Genomic DNA, 21,543 nt, shown 5'->3' on the forward strand with positions numbered 1-21,543 from the left:
TTCTGACCTTCTTCCTTATCTGAAACTGGCAACAGCAGGAAGAACACAGGTCTGACCACACTCCAAAAAGGAGGTGTAGCCTTACCCCAGAATATACTTTAAATATACTTCCTATCTAGTAAATCACAAGGCTGTTTAACACATGAGTCCAGAACCCTGGTGTCACTGCTGTCACATCCCCAGTCAAGGACAGCTGAGCAGGGAACAGAACTAAACTTGCAAGCACTGTCTCTCCTTGTGACTGCACAGATCACTTGTACCATCCTATAGAGGCACCTGGCATTTTCTAAGCTAAAAAAATTGACAGAGATGGAAAAATGCCCCTATACCCCCCCAAAACTGAAGTAGGGAAAAGACAAGGAAAAGACAGTAGCTTGCCTCAAGGTAAAAAACATCAGTGGCCACCATGGCCTTCATTAAGGTAATTCTGAAACTCTGATTTTAAAAAGATAGGGGGAAAAAAGGAGGGAGAAAAACCTCAGACGAAGATTATTTGCCAGCAGCAAAGGTGAGGATGGAAGCCATGTCTCCTGATACTTGAGTTTCTGTGAGAGATGTTTCACCACAGCTTTTTCCCTTGAGAAACTCCTCTCACTGAAACTGCAGTTCAAATATCCCTCACTTCAAGGGGCTGAAATTTCAAAGCAGATGAGCTCTTCCATGAAAACCCATCCTCATGTTCTCCTTGCTGCCTGAAGGAGATGGTGCTGCTCCTATCTTAACAGGGACATTAACCAAAGACATTGGTTTTGAACCAGTTTCTTGTGCCCATAGCAGATCAAACTCTGGAAAAGCCAACATATTTTGGCTTGCTGGCCCAAGTGCAGGCTTTGAGCACAAACCTGCGTGCACAGCTCAGCCGTGTCAGATGAACCAAGAGCACCAATCACCTGTTCCATCCTCCCATCTAAAACAGAGAAGAAGACAGTACTGACCCTTGCAATTGTTCTGATGGCTAAAGAGCCAAGTTATAGCACAGTGCTGAAGCTGACTCTTACTTCTTGCTAATTCTTATTCTGAGTATAAAATTAAAAGGCTCATTTTAAAAGCAATAAAATGACTCCCACTTCAGAGCACAGCTCTCAGGGGGAAAAAAGAAAGTTTGCAATTTCATCAGGGCAATGCATGAGATGGTCTGTTAATTACCAAAGGAAAGGCAGCTGGTTCAGTTCCTGCTATCTTAATCATTTTCCTCTCTTTGATGTCATGATCACATCTTTTGAACAACACGCTGGAAGCATAACACTGCAGAGAACACTTATTTTCATAATGAAAGGGAAATATTTTGCTCCATGCATAATATTTAGTTATCCTGATAGGCTGCACTGATAGGGCTTCATATATTGTATCTTCAAACTAATGCTGAGTTTAAAAGGCCTGCAGGGCAGTGCAAAGCTTCTATCAAATGATAAATGCATACTCGGTGTACGTGTCCAGCATCCTTTAAGGTGATATCAAATGGTTTCTAATAAGAAAGATGCAAGCACCCAAAACTTTCTTGTCCTAAAGGCGTGAAAAGGAAGTTTACTTGTTTCTCATTTTAGTTTTCAAAGTTAAAATTTCTAGGCCATATGAAAATTACATTAATCCTTCACACAGTGTGACAGCATATCCACTGTTGCAGAGAATACATAATCAAATTCTCTCTCTCACTTCCCACAGACACCAGAGAGGGCCAAAAATCTGGAGCAAGCACACAGTTTTGAAAGCTGCCAAGAACAGGATGGAGTTCTGTGAGAGTTGCAGTGATCTACAGAAATGATATTTGCATGCTCCTTCACACAGTGCTACAGTAACAGGAAAAGCTGGAGGATGGACCCGGCTACACATACATGGCACTAAATTCCTCGAGAGGCAGCTGGCCACCAGTGCTGGGACAGCAGCTTTCTACAGCTGCCTGCAGTTAGAAGGTCTTTCCTTAATAAATGAGCCCCATTCAATGTGGGCTGGGATTCAATTTATCCTAACTGTAAATCAGAATCTGAATTCAGTAGGGATATGCCCAACAGGCTGCACACCAGAGTAAGAGGTAGTGAAGCATGCAGGAGAATTTGCTAAAAAGATGTTCACAGACAAGAAAAATGTCTCCAAAATGCTTATGACTTGGGCAGAAAGTTCAGGGTTATGGCAAAAACTCAGCCTTTGCTCTAATTCTCTATGTACAATCTCAGTCTTGATATTACAGGTTACACTGACTCTATCTAAACAAAACCTAGCTGTGGAGGAGTGGCTTCAGGATACAGACTTGACTTTAAGCACAACATCCATTTCCTCACTCTTTTCACTTGAAACCAGATGTTTTTATATTTGCATGTGTGACATTTACACTTAACAATGCAGACTCTGGTCGAATTTGCTGAAACAGTGAGCAAAGCTATGGTCAAACTACTTCCTATATGCAAAAGCACTTTGAACATCGTGTGTGTCAGAGACTGGTGAGTCAGAGGCACAGCCACTGCCAAGCTGAGGGGGTCAGATCTGCTTCAAGCTGCAGCTGGGCAGATGTGGGAGGCAGCTGGTCACTGCTCGCCATAACCTGGTGCTGCCCCTTCCCTCCTGTGCTTACCACCACCACTCATCTGCCAGAAGGTCCAGGTGTGCCACCCCTTGAAAGCACAGAAGAGGAAAACCCTACAGGAAATGGGCTCTAGTTAATCCCCACTGGTTTGGGAGGAGGATGTGACCTGTGGTTGGGAGTAGCTGGAAGAGATGACACTTTACCCCAGCACAGGATAGCATCCCTGACCACAGCTCCTGCCTTCCAACCGACATCAGAGCTACTCTTCCAAAAAAGGAAATAATGTGGGACTCTTCTGGCTCCCTGAATTGGCTAACCACAGTCTCAGAGAAGCACCAAGACAAAGAGGTTGCAGGGAAGAAGGTCAGGGCTGCCCCTGGCTCAGCAGCACCGTCACCCTACACAGCAGGAGCCTGGGTGGCTCTGGCACCCAGACCCATCTGGTCCTCTGGAGGGAGCTACATGGGGTATTAGAAAAGGGGATGTACACCATGCACCCAGACATGCAGTAACAACCAGCACTTCTACCACCTGCACATGGGAAAGAACAGGGACACAAACACCTTCCCAAACACCCCTGTCCTTGTATTTGCCCCACTGCAGAGTAGCTTCCAAAATCTGCTCACTTTCATATTCAAAAGAACCTTTCTGTTCCACATTAGGGTGCTGCAGAGGCAGACCCAGTGTGAGGGCAACCCAAAAGCCAGCACAGATTCCTGCCCAGGTGACAGAGGCCTCCCATGCTCTACTTGGCCTTTCTCCAGTGAGATCCCAAGAGTGGAGAAAGGCAGGGATCAGCATTCATGCCAGCCAAGCCAGTGGGAGGCAGGGGAAGGCACTGCCTGGGGGGGACCACACTCATCCTGCCCTTAGAGGAATGGTGGGCAGACACGGCCACAGCCTTCCACTGTCCTCCTTGCCAGGAGAAAAGAGACACACACAACCCCTTAGCCACAGTTTCATTCTCTAATTTAGCCCTGCACAGAGCAGAATTCTACCCAGCCAGATTCCAAAAATAAAAATAGACTGAATTTTGTTGCTGGGGCAGCACCCTACATTCACAGAGCCAATAAGGGGCTACTCCCTGTCTCGGTGCTGTCCCCTAACAGCTGAGCCACCCAGGAGCTGGGATGTGCCAAAGAAGTCCCCATGGCTGCAAGGCCAGCTGAGAGTCCATGAAAAACTGAGACAGTGCATTCTGCAAAAATGTCAGAAACAGCTGCTGCAGCAACTTCAGTTTCTTGCCCCTACACATAAAACTCCCCCCAGCATAGGACAGCCCAAGTAATTTCTATCACCAGGGGTTTGTGCTACCTAGGGAATGCTAAGCATGCAGCTGAAGCCCGATTTAAAAATTCATATTTATTAGGAAATCAGATTTCTAGTGGGCTAACGATATATTTCACTAGAGGTGTTTTAGGGCATCCCAAGGAATATTACTGTATCTCTAAATAAGATTGAAAGACGCTAAGTATGTTTGTGATTTGGCCTATTTTCAGCAACAGTAATGATAATAGTTTTTATATCCTGTTTCTCCTCCTGCCAGCATGAAGGAAAACTTACAGTCTAAGACAACAGCAACTAACATAGCATAATAAAACCACAGATTGTAGAAATATGAAGACATTCAAAATAAATCAAATTAGAAGACATAATTTGAGAGAGGGAGGCATCTCATATTGTGATAACAGACTCTCCTGCTGGCAAATCCATAGCACTCCATGGCCAGAATCATCATTAGCATGTTACTTTACAAAGATCTATTAAACCAGGAGAGAAATGAAAAGATTTCCCCACCACAAAAAAACAGTGAAGCAGTGGGAGTTGCAAAAGAGGCCTTTGATTCACCCTTAATTCACCAGATGAATCATTTCATATTGAGCAAACAGCAAACCACACTGAAGAGATACAACCAAAACCTCCCAATCCCTGAAGCCACTTCAGCTGGCTCACTGAACCACACAACATTGATCACACACACTGCCAAAGTGCTAGGATTTACCTTATTACATGCATTAGTTAATTCATGGCATCTTTGCATAAACCTTGACCTGCACTGCAAGACCATTTGACTCAGTTTATCTACAAAGAAAGCAAGTTTGCTCTACCATGTATTTGAGGAGACTGAGTTTGAGGCAGGGTGAGCACCCCACTACTCATGCACTGTTAATTATTAAGTTGCAGTAAATGGCCCATGAGATTTAAACAGAGATCAAAGGGAGACCAAATCCTGCCCCTGCAATTTTGGCAACAGCATCTCTTTGCAAGACCAGTTTTGAGCATGTGGAGTCAAAATCATTATTAGAGTTCACTGCTCAAGCATGAGGCACCTCAATTCCTCTACTCAGTAAGCCTCCATGGACACGAGGAGGAATTCAGATGTGGCAGAGTTACCTGGTAAGATTCAATTGGTTTTCTTCCTCAGCTGCATACTCCCAGTGAAAGAGAATTAACCAATTTTTGAAAACTCACATCAGAGAAAAAACTTCCAAGAAAAGTTTTGCAATAAATGTTCTTAATTTTAATGCCCCTTGTATAATCTTTAAGTATTAGGGTAACAAAAAGTCTAGTAAGCATTTTACAGCCAGACTAGCACTGCTAAGTGTTAGCCTCCCTTTATCTAAGATGAGTGACAGCTGTTGGCAATCCCTCTGGCCCAACTCCTGCTTATCCCCATCTGCCCATGAGGCAATATGACCTCAGGAAACAGGCCCAGCGTCTCGGGCGTGTTATCATTAACATTGTCCCACCTTCCTACTTTACAATTTGTTCCTGTGCCTTCACAGACACAAAATCTCTGGGGACGCTGGAGAGGGAGCCAGGCATCTGCTGTTTGACCCAGGTGCTTGCAGCTGCACCTGACACAAAATGGCTCATTCTACACTCAAGGGTCCCAACCATGCAACTGCCCAGGAGATGCTTCTTTACCTCTCCAGTCAATGCACAGTGCTGACCTCAGTTCCTAAGGCCAGCAGCTAAAACAAAGAGCTCCTTGATTGTTCAGCAATCACCTAAAACGCTACTAAGGACAATTCTTTTTCTTGCCCCAGAACATATTCAAGCAGCCAGAGCAGCAGTGGAAAACCAGAGCCATACCTGACACTGGCCAGCACCAGCTGAGGGGATGCTGGTGTGGGCAGCTCAACAACTTCCAGAAACATGGCAATTTCTAATACACAGGTACTCATCACCTCCAGAGAAAACAGTCTCAGGCAGGCCTACGAAACCCCAAACAAATCCCAAATCCACTCTCTTGGGGCCACTCTTTCCTAAGATCTGCTCAGAGTGACAACAGGCAAGTTGTGCCAGGTCTCCCACCTTGCAGGAATAATAAACACCCACTAAGATCCACACCATTTCCATGCAGGACTGCATGGGTTTCACCAGGGGTGTATGAGTGTTTCACAAGTCTTGGAGAAGCAGTTAGCTGGAACCACAAAGCATCACTGCACTCTCACCAGCCCTGGTTCCTCCCCACCACCCATTTTTAGTCTCTCTACACATGAACCCTTTTGACAGAAACTTAGCAACGAACAATCATCACTATCCCAGCTCAAATGCTCCCCTCAATGCAGAAAGATGGTTTGTAACCTTCTGGGTTTGCCTTTAGCAAACTGCATTCAAGAGCTGCCCTCATGATCCCCCATGCTACTACCTATTGGTGACACTGTCACAGCAAGCACAGGCTCCTGAAGTGCTTCTGTAGTTTCACTGACGTTTGCGGAAAAGTGCAAAGATAGCAACTATCATTTTAACAGGTGGTCTCTGCACATTTTTCCTCCACTGAACAGTGAATTTAAGTCCAAGAAAGCCTATGTTACTTCTACCAGCACTTCTGAAACAGACCACAAAGCTCAGTGTGAAAACTGCCTTAAAACATAAGGGACCATGTTCCCCTCTGGGGTCTCCCAAAGAAAACAGCCTCTATGACAGAGTTCAACATCTGAAGGGCAAATTGAGTCACAGGCTGCTTTGATGAAATAGGCTGCAGCCATCCTAAAGCCTCCTTAGTTCACTGACACGTCTTGTAGGACTGATTTGTTAAAAAAACAGGCACTGAGTGTGACAGAGAGGACACTGAGTAATCTTCATGTTAGGTCCTGGGAATGTTCCCCAGCACAGGGGGATGGAGAGACAGCAGCCAGCAGGATAGCTGGCCAAACAGCCAGGGTCAAGGACAGCTTTGGACAAGGAGCTCAGTACTTTGGAATAGAGTCAGCACCCAGCTTGGTAAAGGGGACAGCTTCAAGTGACGCTAAATTTAATGGCAGTAGGTCTATAACCTCACAACTAAGACTCACGAGGACTGAAATCCCAGGGGTTGCTATGGCCTTGTCCTTACCCCAGAGACAAATGCCAAAAATATTAAAAAATAGCAGATATGAAAGCTGAAAAGAGTGTGTGTTTGTCTGAAACATCCCAGCATCATTTTTGGTTCATCAACATCACAAACCAGCCTACAAAGGAGCTTGCTGGTAATTGCCCCAGCTATCTCTGCTGATACATGTAAGATGTGGCACATCATTTCTGTGTCTGCCAACACTACAAGCTCCAAATGTGACCCTGGCTCTCTTCCCCAAGCACTGAGAAACTCGTGTTATGTTTGGCTCCCCCCTTGCCCTCCCTCCACAAAAACAGCACGCTTCCACGGCATCAATCTGGAATTATTTACTGTTGTTGAAGCGCAGGCAGAAACCGCAGGCCACCTCTCCTCTCACCCAAGCAGGACGTGCAGAGCTTTTCCAAGTGAGAAGGGGCTTCACCCAAGTGCTCCAGCAACCCTGCCAAAAGCATCATCAGGCAACCTGCTGCCCTCTACAACCATGCCCTTCTCTCCCACTCTGTTCTCAAGACTGCTGAAAACCAGTTTATCGGAGCTATCAGAACATTAAATAGGCACCATCTGCTTAAAATTACCTTCATTAAAGCTAATGTGAGAACATAATCAGCCACATTTTCTCTCCTCTGCTTTTGTAAGTGGAGTGTCACTTGCAAGAACTTGGGACTAGCTCTGAAACTCCCTGAAGGGAGGAAAATGAAACTGTGACAGAACCACAAGTTACAGGCATCCTCCCTCATGTTGACACAGCACACAGCTCAGGGATGGGACAGGCCCAGGAGTGCATCTACTCCCAGTCACACCTGGCTACATCTGGAAAACCACCCCAAACTTACTCTTGGCATCTGCATCTGGCCCCTGCCAACATGAGCAAGGTTGTGCCCAGCAGTGCAAATAACCCACCACACGCTCGGTGGCCCACACTGACGTGTTGCCACTCCCTGGGCTAAACAGCTCACCTGTATTCAGTCTGCAGTGACTGCAAGAAGTGTGAGGCAGGAAAAGCTGTTTGCTCTCTACCTTTGAGGGTGGAGGCCAGAGCAGCTTGGCAGAATGAAGGCTAAGAAGGAACATGACTATTCTGTAGAAAGTAGTGGAGAGAAGCAAGACAGGAGGTAGAATCAAACACAGTGAAGAAACCTGTTTATGCAAAAGGACAAAAATGGTGTGAGAACAGGATGCTTGTGAATAATAAAAGGTCTGCACTGGAAGTCATTAACCATCAGAAGAAATGTGAAGCTTCCATTCAAGCTAACCCAACCCTGAAGGTTCTTATGTGGGAATGCAATATGCTTGTACAGCATTAATAACCTAGATCTCTCTGTGTTCTACAGTTCCATGACCCACTCAGTACTTTCAGCCATAAAAGACACACTTTTTTCCATCAGCCCATATTATCCACTAGTCTCTGACAGCTCTGAGAAGGCACTTCTGTAGGAGACAGATACTGCTGCAAACACAATGCTCTCCCTGTCTGATCTGCACACCTTGCAAAGAGGTGCTGGTGTACAGAGTGTTGGGGGACCCTTGGATGAAAGGCATTAGGTAAGTACAAAGCCTGGATACATATTAATAGTAATACCAGGCACGGTATCTCTAACAAAATCAACTGCCACTTGACCCAAGGCTGGGAAACAGAAAATGATCTGCCAAGCCCAGATGGGCAGCACTAGCCCATAAACATGTGATGGGATCCAGAAAGAAAGAAGTGGATAGAGCAGAGGAGGGAGCTGGAAGTGATGATGGGAGGGTCGCTTCCTCACAGCATGCACTGTGCTTCCTGACTTCATCTGGTCAAGACTCAACAGCTCTCACTCCTATGAACATAGAGCAAGGCTCAGCAGCCTGAGCTACTGCCATACACCTAAGGGACACCTGGGAAGGCAGCAGAAAATACTGGCTGGGCCAGAATGAAGATGTACCTAAGTTCAGCATGATGTTTTTAACAAACTTATGGTAACTGCTTAAGAGCAGCACAGATAACTCAGTGTGCTTAGTCTTAAGCAGATGGCAGGTAACAGACTTTCTGACCCAAACACATGACTTGACTGCTGTGTTTAATAGCAGTCTTTAGCCCAGAAATTTGTCAATTCCTTGTTTGAACCACTCATCCTTTCAGTCTCTGTATCACTAGTCAACAAAGTGTAAAAAACCTAATCGCATAAATAAAGTTTAGTTGTATTCCACCTCATACCCAAGAATGCTGTAATTCCTCACTACTGTCAAGATCCTGAACCTGTTCATCATCTACCTGTGCCTGTATCAGAAAAAATCATGCTCTGCATTCAGATGAGCAACTCTCTGTCCTCTTTCCTCTGCTTCTATACTTCTTCAGCAGATGTGGGATATGAATTCAGACATATTTGGTATGAGAAAAATTGGAGTGTTCCCAGCCCCAGAAAGACCAGGCAGAGATACAGATGGGAGGCTTTTCTGTTTTAAGCAGATTGGATCCTGATCACTGAAGGTAACTTGACAAATCTTTTCTTCCATATCCTTCACAGAAACAGCTGGAAATAAGTCTAGAAGCAAACCAAGGAACAAGAGTTACAAGAATATTACAAATAATTTTATTTGATCCGTGGTGAGTGTTGTTTCTGAAAGCTATGGAAGTTAATTTATAATGTTAGCAATTTGACAACTAGTCTTTTAGTAGGAACTCAGCTATTGTGTTTTGAAACAAACAGGATCTAGCATGGGCAAGGCCTTGCCTGTGACTGTGACTTGGCTATTATTTTATCAACTAGAAGCAAGGCTGGGCTGCAAAACCCTTCACCTTGTTTTACATGTAGAATCCAAGAGTTTGTCTTGGCTAACATAACCAGAAGATCAAGGTTTACAAACCAGGGCATTTTCACTAAGCAGGCACAGGAGCCTCATCTGACACAAATGCACTGGAAAGTGCTACCCATAACTGCTAGGCCCTACACATTTCCCATAAACCTATGATGTGTCCATCATAGGTGTTTGATGGACACAGAGACCAGAACATGGGCATCAGTGGGAAAAAAGCCTGGGAACTCAGATAAAGCCCCAAAGTGAATGGACACTTGCTAATGAGAGCACTGCAAAGTTGGCTTTGGTGCTTGGCTCCTGGTAAAACAATGACATAATGCTGTGTTTACTAGCAGGGAAATCTGAGGGTTGGAAATGGATCTGTAAAAAACCACTAACACTTTTTTTGACAAGCCAACAGATTAACATCTATTGTCACTGGGGCAAGGCCAAACTCCGCTGGAAATGGTCCAGGAGTTTGATGTCACCGAGAGGCTCACAAGGACGTCAGCTGAAGAGCGTTCCCATGTCATCTCAGCATTTACTGCAGTGCTACTGCCTGAAACCACCACTTCTGTTTAACCCTTTCTGCCACAATGTACAGTAGGGAACATATCAGACTTTTGGCAACAGAAGTTTGACCATGATTGCTACAGCTCATGTTGCCCAGATGCAGAAGGTTGATGAAGGGCCAGGCAGGACAGGCTGTTGGCAGATAAAACACACATTTGACAGTCAGACTTTGCTAGTATTAACTAAAGTCTTTCTCTTTCCACGAATACAAACAGTGGACATTATTTCTTCATTTGACTCCTTAGGATCATTTCAAGTCACCTGTGAACCAAATCACATGGCCAGTTGCACCCTCACCCTCATCTGAGTCAAAGCCTTTATCATAACCCAGCCAACGCCTCTCACACACAGTAAGACAACAGCCAAGAAATTTTAGCTCCATACAATATCCCAACTAAGGATACCTGGAACCCCATAAATGCCAATGCCCCTTAGAGATCAATCTCACTGTTATCAGATGAATCAGGTCCCTGATGGCTCAGAATCACTGTAGGGATAAGATGATGGGCAGAGCCCCACAAAGCCCTTGGCACAAAGGGAAAGTGTTGGGAAACCTTTCCTCAGGAGTGGTAAAAACCTCAGTGCCATGCTCTCAGTCTTCCACAGACCCTCAAATCCCAGAGGAAGGATCTGGTGATTGCCCATAAGATGATCTTCAGTCCAGCACTACTGCATTTGGCAGAGCACCTAAAACTCCAGAATTAAGACAATGGGAAATAACCCCATGCTGTGGGCAGTCTTAGAGCTTGCCAGAAGAAGAGGAAAAATTTGGAAGAATAAAAGAATATTCTTAGGGTCTGGCTAGGACTGTGGCATCAGATCTAATGGAACCAATTGCAAACCTCTCCTTCCACCTCATTTCTTGGACCACGTCCTCCTCTTGCTCCAGTGCAGAGCAATATAGAAGTCAAAACAAAGCAAAGCACACGTGTGTACACACAAAGATCTCACATCAAAACCCCAATCCCTACCAAACACCTGCACACTCCCTCAGTGCACCAAGAGAAGAATTCTGTAAAACAGCAACCCCAATGGTCATTCTGGGCAAGACCAGGGCATGCAGATGCACAGTCTTACAGCTCAAGGGCTGGCAGAAAACCCAGCACCGTCACAGCCAAGTCGGTTGGCCAACACCATCCGCAGGGAGGCCAAGGGGCTGAGCAGCAGTGCCTTGCTCCCATCCCCAGCTGTGAGTCCTCAGGCCCCGCTCCCTCGGGCCAGAGCCCCAGTTATTTCAAAACAGGAGATCCCACCAGGACAGCAGTGCCTCACACACCTGGACACAGTCACCCTCCAGTGCCACCAGCAAACTGCCTTTGCTGTTCAGAAGGCCACTGGTCCTTACAGCCAGAGGACAGACGGAGGCTTAAGGACAGATGGATGGACTCTGCTGCAATCTCCAAGGGTTGTTACCCATGGAAAATTCACTGACAATATTTTTAGTTTAAATGGAACTATTTATACTGGGGATGTCTGTATGAAAAGATGAAATGCAAGCTACAGCTGTCCAGCTCAGGAACAGGTGGAAAGCTGCTTCTTTAAAACAGTCCAGAGTTTTGACAGAGACAGCTACAATCACAAAGACAGCAGCAAAAGTTTAAACAGAAAATTTCTTCCTGAACAGTAACAGCCAAAACACTCCTCCATATGCTTCAAGTGAGAGTATTCTAGAGGTGGCTACTGCTAGATTTCTCTTGAGTAAAACATCCGGGGTTGTCTTTATAATACACTTTTTGCTGAAAGGTTAGAGGAAAACTTAGCTGAATTTGGGGGGGTGGGGGAAAAAGTACTTGTTAAGGACATCCAGGGCTTGTAAAATGTATAAAGTACAAGATTGCTACCTTCTGGTACATGGAAAACCAGCATGGATGTTCCTCTAGAACCAGTCACTTTTTATTCTTCTCTAAAAATATCTTGCTATTAACTGAAAATAAGCAGCCTTTTGGTTAATAAAAAGCCATATTACCATCAGTGCTGCTTCAGGGTTTCTAGACAGTTTCACCTGATATAGACATATTTATAAAACACACACACAGAGCTTCCTTCCTCTTGCTGGCTTTCCTCTGTCCCATCCCAGAAGCCATCTCCAGAGCCTGTTTTCATCCCACTGAGGAAAATGCTGAACTGTCTTCCTGTGACATGTCTGGGAGACGGGAGGAGGGACATGCACTTAATCTGCTCTCCATGGCTTTCTTCCAGAAAAATACTGCACATATCCTTGTTTGTTTGTTTTTTAATTCTAAGTGATTTTAATGCCAGTGAAAGTTGCTGGAGTGATAGCCCTGGGAAATGCAGGCCTCCTACTTAGGCATTAGCAGGGGCTGTGCCAGCTGCCCTGATTCTGCAGAAGACCATGAGCTCAGCTGCCTCTTCTGCCATCTACCACAGAAAAAACCATCCCTCAGCTCGGGCTGCTCAAGATGAGGCAGGTGTCAAAGCATCAGATTTTCAGGCAAAGGAAATACACTGAGCTCAAAGCAGCAAAGCACTTGCAGGGCATGGGAATTGAAAAACACTTAAAACTGATTTTCCAAGTATTTTGCTTGGGGTCAGAGGGGTTTACTGGCAGACTTGCACCTGCTGGAGAGGGGAAAATCAGGAATAGCCTTCGAGGCACCAAAAATAAACGCATTAATTAATGTATAAATAATAAATAACCTTAGTCAAAGAGTAGGAAAATCTCACAGGATGCTGAGGGAGCAATTAGAAATCTCATATTCACAAAGCTAGGAAAGCAGTAATTGAGATGTTCCCTGTTGCATCAAGCCCTGAGCGTACAAGAATGCCTGGAAAGAAGAATTCACCTGTGCCAGGGAGCTTTCCTGACAGGTAATGTGGAGACACCAGAGAGAGAGCAGACAGCAGCAGCCAGTGGCCCACTGCCAAGGGCTGCTCCCAGAGAGACCATACTCCATGCTTCACCTCAAATACTTCCATAGACCCTGGGACTCCAAGACAGGGAGGAAAGCCCATGGGGACCAGGCTCAGAGTCGACAAGCACGGCTGGCATCCTAGGTGTGTGTTTCCTGAGAGGGGAATGTAGCTCTTAAGCCATCCCATTCACTACCTGAGCACTGTCAGGGAAGCCCGGCCTCGCTCCCGTTTCCAGATAACCTTGGCCTGACCTTGGCCATCCTGCAGCCTCTGCTCCCAGCAGCCCTGCCCGTGCAGGAAGATGGCCCAAACTTGGGGGTTTCAAAACTGATGCCAGCAGTCAGCCCTGAGGTAACACCTGCATCTCTACACTTTATAAAAGGTGAGTAAACCTTGTTGGCTTTGCAGCAGAGCACACCGAGATCCAGAGAGCCTAAAGGCCACACTGGTTAAAGGCTCTTCGGCCACACTGCACAATGTCCTGTGTTTGCATTACACTGGATGTTTGTTCAGACCTTTCTGGGTGGTTTATGAACTTCATGCATTAAAGTTTGCATTTATAGGCATGTCCTGAACAGTGGAGAACCAGGCTTCCAGTATTTCTGGGGCAGCTTGGAAGACTTCTGTAAAGAAGACAGAATGGCAGTGTGGAGCTCCTGCTTAAACACAGCTATGGTTAGTAGAGATTTGGCATGTTTCTCCCTATGAACAGAGATAGGGGTGTTTTCCATGTAAACAAGTTTGCATCAAGCCCATAAAAGCACGCCTCTGACTACTGAGAGCATCAGAGCCCAGTGCATCCCCGCATTCAGCCAGCGTGGTTTATAGGGAAAACAAAACACACCCCATCGGTCAGAGAAACAGTGCCAGCAATGTATCAAAACATTATTACTGCCAGTCAGGTTCTAAACACGGTATGTGTGGGACCACACACACATTTATGGACACTTAGAGTCTAAGAATATTTTATTCTATCCAGTGAGTCAACTCTAAGAAACTAAAGAAATTTCATTATAACAATACAGAATTAGAGCTTTGTTGTGAAGCCATGGTACACTTGGAGCAGTCAGTGTCTGCTATGACCACTCAGGAATACACTGCAGTAAATCAGTGCAAGCTGTGATATTCTGATGGAGACACAAAGTTGGGGATGTGTATTCTGCCCACAAAAGGAGAATGCTCCCATTCCAAGGACTTGGTTGGCTATCTACACATTGAGCTCCTCTTCCTAAAACAGGAATAAGAAGGAGCTTTGTCAAAATCAAAAAGCATGAGAGCACCAATTAAGACCATCACTACACTCAAGCACTTACAGGTACTACTACAATGAATAGAATATTTCTTTGCTCTGCCTTCACCTCAGGGTAATCTAAAGGTTATTATCCTTTCTTGTGCCCATTTTTTGCAACAAGGCCTAAATGCTGACCAGACAGTAGCTTGGGCTACCACTATGCCCAGACAATCACCTGCTCAGCTGGTTGAGGTTGTCTCACTGCTCTCACCTGCCTGTCCCAGGGTGTCATCACCTGTCCCTAACAGCCCAGTACAGACACCATCTTTCAGGTCTGTCTGCACACGTTTTAGTGCAAAAGCATCCTTGCTTTGTAATAAATACTCTTATGCATTCCCACCCTTGCCCCACATTTATAAATTCATACAATGAGAATATCATATAACTGACATCTAGTGAATGTGAGCTTGAAGGAGTAAATTATTACTATTACTGTATATTTATCTCAAAGTGGAGCAAAGAGTGAGAGCACTAAAGTGGGAAGGCTCTAACTAAGCTGAAAGATACTCCACTTTAAAATCCTTTGAGGTGAAGAAAATCACCTGATTTCCTTTTGCTTTACCCCCCACACCCCAAATGTGATAATGTCCCTTCACAGAAGAGAATAACAAACAGATCCTGGAGACTGAATTTTTGCTTTTAAAGTAAAGACAAAGGAAAATGCACTATATTAAAAAACTTTGTAATTACAAACTTCTCAGTAAAAGTTTCAATAAAGCCTCTCCAGAGGTGTGAACCAAAGCCCAGGAAAGTTACTAGGAGGGTTTTTTCCATCAACTTGACTGTATTTGGCTTTGACACTACCTGATCAAACAGCAGACAGCACCAATTTCAAACAGTATGCTACTGTGCTACTCTCTGCCTTCTCCATGCAATATTTACACAGCTCACTCCAGGCGAGGTGTCTGCTCTGGCTACATGAAAGCATTCAGCCTCACAATGTCACACAACACACGGTGCTGCCAGCCCCTCTCACGGTCCTGCTCTTCTCCATGGTTTCTGGGGACCAGTTCCCTTTGCGTGAGCAGGCACAGATTAAGAGGATACAGCATGAAAAAGGAAGATCAAAAAAAAAAAAAGAAAACCATTTCACATTAGAAGGTCCAGCTGCTTCCTCCCAAATGACTAAATTAGAGAGCTCGTACGTCACCTCCTGCCTCAGGTAGGGTCACATTGAATCCCTCTTCCTGTTTAATCCATATAAAATGGGAAATGGGTTTTGAGGAAGACAATGATTGAATACGAGAGTAGTATTTTTTCAGATTGTGCACTTTTTATCAGGTAATTGCAAGACTGCTCTGAAAGCCAAAGAAAATAACATGAAATGCTACACACACTTCATGGGCGGCTTTGGGTCAATCACTTAACTTCTTGCCTCGTGTTTCCAGTGAGGGTACCAGCACATATCCTACCTTGCAGGGACAGGAGGAGGCAATGCCTTGGAGCTGGCTCTCTAAGGGCTAGGGGTGTGGATGAGATGAACAGACAAGCTGCTCTGGGATGCAGGAAGTCTGGGCTCCCCTTCCTATTCCAACAATTGCTTCCTTAGGATGTCTGTACACGTCTCTCTCCATGATTTGGTGTCTCAGTTCCTCTCACTTTTAACTCAAAGCAGTGAGACTGGTGTCATTTTGACTATAACCCATCAAGGTGAATTGCACCAGTGGGCTCCAGTACCCACACATTGACCCCAGGCAGGGCTCTCATGAAGCCAGAGGTCACTTGCAGCTGTCAGCAGCCAACAGCCTTTGTGCTGTCTCTTAGGACATCATCTCCCTGGCAACCAAGTCCTAGTGAAAGTCAATAGTAGCATCTTCATCATTTTTAAAATGGAACTTGGACTTTGAAGCTGTTGTCCCCAGCTTGCTAAAAGCTTTTCCCTGAACTTTCATTTAGCTGCCCTCCCAGCACACTCAACCACAGGGGAGCCAGTGCAGGCAGCCTGCTGGGACATTAAGCCTCTGGATTATTTCATCCTGCCTTGACCACCACACATCAGGACAACTACCTTGTCTCTCTATTGATAGGTAATCAATAATGCTGGAGACAGCCATTTGCTTTGCAAACTGTTGAATTTAGATACCACTGTCTCTTGGCTCTGCTGGAGAAAAGAACTGGGAGTGCTCCTTGACCTGCTGGGCTCCCTGACTGCGTTGAAGCAGCCTCAAGTTGCACAGGACAACTCATTCGAGCCAAGCAGGGGGAATTCAGTTCCTTCTCCCAGGGCAGCAATTCCTTCTCCAAGCTATACTAACACAGGAACAAAGACCCTTGCCACTAAACCATGTCCAGACTCTCCCCATCAGTGCTGGCCACTGTATAAACAGCAGCTTGCAGCAAAGAGAATAAAGCCATGAAAATGCCTGACCGTGTCAGAGTTGCTCGAGTCTGAGCAGTAAAAGCAGGAGCAGGCAATAGACAAGGAGCAGAGCTTGACCCTAGCAGTACAAGATTTTTCTTCAAAGCATGCTGACATTTTACAACAGGTCATTTGTGACAAGCACACTCAAGTTCTCCTGGGAGCAGTGCTGAAACCCTACACAGCAGAACTCAGTCTCTTAAAAGTCAGCAATGCCACTACTCCGAGGAGGTCAGCAACCATATCCATGCAGCAGGGACATTCCTACAAGAGATCTTGAGGCATTCAGAGGTGGCATTAGGAAACGATTACCCTGGGGAGGAACTGGGACAGTACACAGGCATCTCAGAGGACTGATGAAATCAGCAGTGCACCTCAGTCTAACTGGAAGGAGGCAGAACAGCCACTTGCAAGCCAAGAGCATTTTACCTTACTTCTGTGCTAGACAAAGTTGAAAAACACACAAAGCCCAAATGCAACAGGACTAGAGCAGTGCTGAAAGAGAAAATCTCTATCGATGCATCCATCCCTGCCCTTGGGATAACACAGGCACATTTAAGAGACTTCAGAAATTACCTCAAGCATATAAATGTCTGGTGAGATAATGCACATCAGTAAGTGCTCAGTCCCCAGCAGAAAAGCAAGTGGTAAGAGAGGGGGTGGGGGATCCTCTTCATCTGGCTCCTAATGAATGTTTGTCATCACCCGGGTCTGCAAAGCAGTGAACAGGTGAAGGTGCAAACCCAATCTCATCTCCCTGGGAGCAAGATCAAGCACATGTGGTAGGCAGAGGCTCCCTGCAGGGCTGCTAAAGGAGATAGACATTTGGGTAAAGGGTAGGCTATCTGCCTGAAGATAAGCTGGGAGCAGAGAGAGGGGGAGGTGTCCTCTTTAACCTCCAGGATGGATGGCTGAAGGAGGTAAGCATCAACAGTGGATCCTTTCAAATACAGAATGCACTTCTGGTTTGGGATCATTTCATGCTTAGTTCAAACAATCACAATTTCAGACCAAAAGCCAGAGAAGCTACCCCATAAACAGATTAAACCTCATCAAGTGAGAAAAGAGGGTTTCTGACTATTTAATGCTTAGCAGAGGCCGGAAAAGGGATTTGGATTTTGCTACCAGTTTTTTCTCTTCAGAATGATTAACTGGCACCTTCAACCACTAACTGCACTGTCCTAATCCACCCAGCTTCACTACAGCACTGCTCAGCCAGTGCGTGACCCCCCATTGCATCAGGGGTCTTTCCAACAAACCCAGACTTGACCTTCCTGATATTGTTCTTGTTAAAAGAAAAGGGAAGGGAGAAAGCAAGGAGATTTAACATTTTTTAAAATATTAGCAAGTGCAAATCATTTTTTAAAAGATCATCAGTATGGAGAAACAGGAAATTAATTTGGAAAGTCAAAAGCTCTAAGAGCAGCAGTAGCTTGTGTTGGGGATATACCATACAAGAGGCATGTGGTTATTGATCCAACCTTCTGTTTATCCTTTCACATGCTGCCAGCCAGGGCCCCCAGCCAGCCAGGTGGTGTTGAGCTACCCAATTGCTGAGAAGGATGCAGAGGGAAGCACTGCAGACTCCTTCCCCAGCAAGGATTTCCCAGAAGAGGGTAGAGAGCTGGCTGGGTTCCTATCAAGTAGCATTGGAGCCAAGATTTTAATCTATTCCCACAGGCAGAGCCCTATTCAACTTCCAGTGAGGTATTAAACTCTCCAGAAGTTTCACACACATGGGATCATACCAGAGGATATGTAAAGCTGTCTTCTTTCTTTAACTTGCTTTAGTCAAATCCACAAAAGCTGTGCTCATGTCATGAAAGGCACCTGCTCCAGGCAATGACTCCTGGCAGCTAAGCCAAGCAGTGCAGGGGCTTATGTCCTACTCACATTTAGCCCTCTCCACATGCTCACAATGCCTAAGGTGTGCTTTCATCTCTCCAGGTTCCACTATGGTCCTGAAAGATCACAATTAAAAGGAGAGAGAGTCATGTTAAAACACCTGCAATACTTAGGTCACCATCCACCAGAGAAACACATCATTAATCTGATGCCAAGGCACATTTGCATGGCCTGAAGGCTTGGAATGAAGACATTTATGGATGCTGGAGATAGAAAAGCTTTTTGATATTTCAAAGCCACATAGAGCAAAGAACATAAAGCTTTGCACTCTCTAAACCATCCACAGGCAATGGAGAGAGAGAAATCCTAAGTGATGCGTATATTAACCTTAGAAGAAAATACTCATTTCATGTTAAAAAAAGAGCACAGAACCAAAGTAACAGCAACCAATGGGTCAGACCCAGGGAATGAAATTCTTTGAAAGCATGGGTCTACACTCAGTTACTCCAGCCAAAGTCAGATGACCCCATTGTGCTGAATACTGTACAGCCACAGATGGAAACTAAGGGGGACTAAAGGCAGACACACCATTCATCACCCATCAAACCATTTCCTTTGTGGGGTTTTGGCCGAGAACTGGGCACATGGAGGTGTGGAACTATTGTACAGGAGAGCATATCAGTTAAGGTGTACAGTGAGAAGGGTGATGGGAAAGAAACAAATTTGCCACTAGGATCATTGAAGAGACCTTCTTGGAATAGTCTAGGTTACTGTTTATTAAAATGCAATGACAACAATCATCAAGGAAAGAGATGTGTTTTACAGGTAAGCATAGGAAATATTTTCTTTCAAATCCTGTAAACACAGGGTTTAAATATTTGCTTTCTGGTCATTTTCCAGCAAACAAGAAATGAACAGTGTCAATTTCTCTCAGCAATCCAAGAGACTGGAAGAAATTGTTACCAGTTCTTTTGTATATTTTGGTGCTTGGCAGATGTACTTTTCTGATGCTGACTTGCCACCACCTTTCATGAGATAACACCCTGCAGCTGTGTCAGCCACAGTCCACAGTAAAGTCTGCAAAAACCAAAGAAGCCTTTCCCACCTGAAAGCAGTGAGTGCATAACAGACTGAATGCACAGAACAGCTGCAACCTGAGAGGACAGAAGACCTAAAACTTCCAGTTTATTAATTGGTTGCAAGATGCTTAATTCCATGATAGATGAGAGCTTCAGCTTTACAAGAGTGTATCTCCCAGCAACATAGTGCCCTCTAGCCTTAAACGGGGTTATGGTTTAAGCCTCAGAGGAAAAGCCTCAGTGATATGCAACACTAATATAAAGGTTTATGTCCAGTCTTTGGCCTTATCTTTTCAACAATCCATTCAGCTGCTGATCAGCTCAGAGAAATCTGGCAGACACACAATGCCAGGAAACACAGTACACTCAGAGCAATTTCACACCAGATGCTCCCTCAGGCTTTTCCTTACCAAAGCTGGAAGATTTACCATCTCTATAGACAAAATCCAGCTTTCCGTGTTTTAAAATACATGTTGTCTCTTGAGAAACAGTTAAAGGATTGGTGCAACTAAAACCCAGAAACAGCAAGAGAGAGAAGCAAAGATACTTCTCTACTAATGTGGAGAGAGAAAAGCTACTGACTGTATGCTGCAAACTCTTTCAGGCAAAGACACCTCCACATGACAGGCTGCAACACAGGAGTCTGGGAAAATTGTTAAAAACTCTCCTCAAATGCTGTGCTATTGGCAGTAAGGTGTGAAAGGAAGAAGGTGAAAGAGAGATAAAAGAGACCCAAACGCTGAGCCTGCCTTGGTAAGCATGCACACAGGCTGCGCCCTCAAAAAGGGTCTGAATGTAACTTAGGGGTGAGAACGAGCAAAGATGCGCTCAGCACCGCCGGCTGCCCGACCCCGCCGCAGCCGAGCCCTGCTCCTCTCCCCACCGAGCGCCCTGGCCAAGACGGGGACAGCCTGGGGATCCGGGAGACCTGCCCCATCCTGCCCTGGGACTAGTGAGGAGGAAGGGAAGGAAACTTCAGAATGGTAACCTTAAAACGAGCCAAGAACCAAACGGGGTGAAAGAGGGTGAGGAAGAACAGCCGCACCTCCAGAGCAAGAGGCCGCGGGCAACCCCGCGGGCGCCTCACCTGGGGCCGGCGTCTCGCCCACAGGGAGGTGAGGGACGGCTCCGGACACGGCTCGGGGCACGGCTGAAGGCACCGCTCCGGGCACGGCTCGGGGCACGGCACCGCTCCGGGCACCGCTCCGGACACGGCTCGGGGCACGGCTGAAGGCAGCGCTCTGGACACGGCTCCGGGCACGGCACCGCTCCGGGCACCGCTCCGGACACGGCTCCGGGCACGGCTGCAGGCACTGCTCCGGGCACTGCTCCGGGCACTGCTCCGGACACCGCTCCGGACACCGCTCCGCGCCCGGCCCGTCCCGCCGCACACGTGCGCTCCCCCGGGCCCCGCCGGCACTCACGTAGTGCTTCGAGGGGTTCCTCCGCTTCTCCACGTCCACCACGTTGGCGTCCAGCACGCTGTAGGACAGCATCTTCGCGCACCCCGGCGGGGCTCCGCCGCTCCCTGCCGGCGCTGGCAGCACCCTCCGCCGCGCTGCCCGCCGCGGCGATGCCGGGCGGGCGGCAGGGAGACAGGCAAGGGAGGATGCCCCGGTGCCGGCTCCGCCCCTGCCGCGGCGGCGGCTCCCCGCTCACAGCAGCCCAGCCCAGCCCGGCTCCGCTCCCTGCCCACTGCCCCGGGGCTGCGCGGCCACTGCGGCGGCGGCAGCGGCGGCGGGAGGGGAGGGGCCGGGCCGGGCCGGGCCGGGCCGGCGGCTCCGCCCCCGGGTGGCAGCGGGGGGCTCTGGCGGGACGGGGCGGGAGGGGACGGGAGCCACCGCCCCCCAGTGCCGGAGAGGGCGGGCGGCTGCCCCCGGGCTCCCCGCT

The 21,543-nt window shown here is 46.7% G+C and overlaps 1 protein-coding gene across 4 annotated transcripts in view; it reads right to left on the reverse strand.

Annotated features, from left to right (window-relative positions):
- Window positions 1-21,152, reverse strand: part of SH3PXD2A (SH3 and PX domains 2A) — a 238,667-nt gene extending 217,515 nt beyond the window's left edge. For all 4 annotated transcript variants that reach the window (XM_068197985.1, XM_068197986.1, XM_068197984.1 and 1 more), the window contains exon 1: window positions 21,078-21,152. In XM_068197985.1, the coding sequence (XP_068054086.1) occupies window positions 21,078-21,149 (72 nt within the window). In that variant the 5' untranslated portion in view covers window positions 21,150-21,152. The remainder of the gene's footprint in view (window positions 1-21,077) is intronic.
- Between the last annotated feature and the right edge of the window lie 391 nt (window positions 21,153-21,543).

Source organism: Anomalospiza imberbis, chromosome 8 (assembly GCF_031753505.1).
Source record: "Anomalospiza imberbis isolate Cuckoo-Finch-1a 21T00152 chromosome 8, ASM3175350v1, whole genome shotgun sequence".
Classification (NCBI taxonomy): domain Eukaryota; kingdom Metazoa; phylum Chordata; class Aves; order Passeriformes; family Viduidae; genus Anomalospiza; species Anomalospiza imberbis.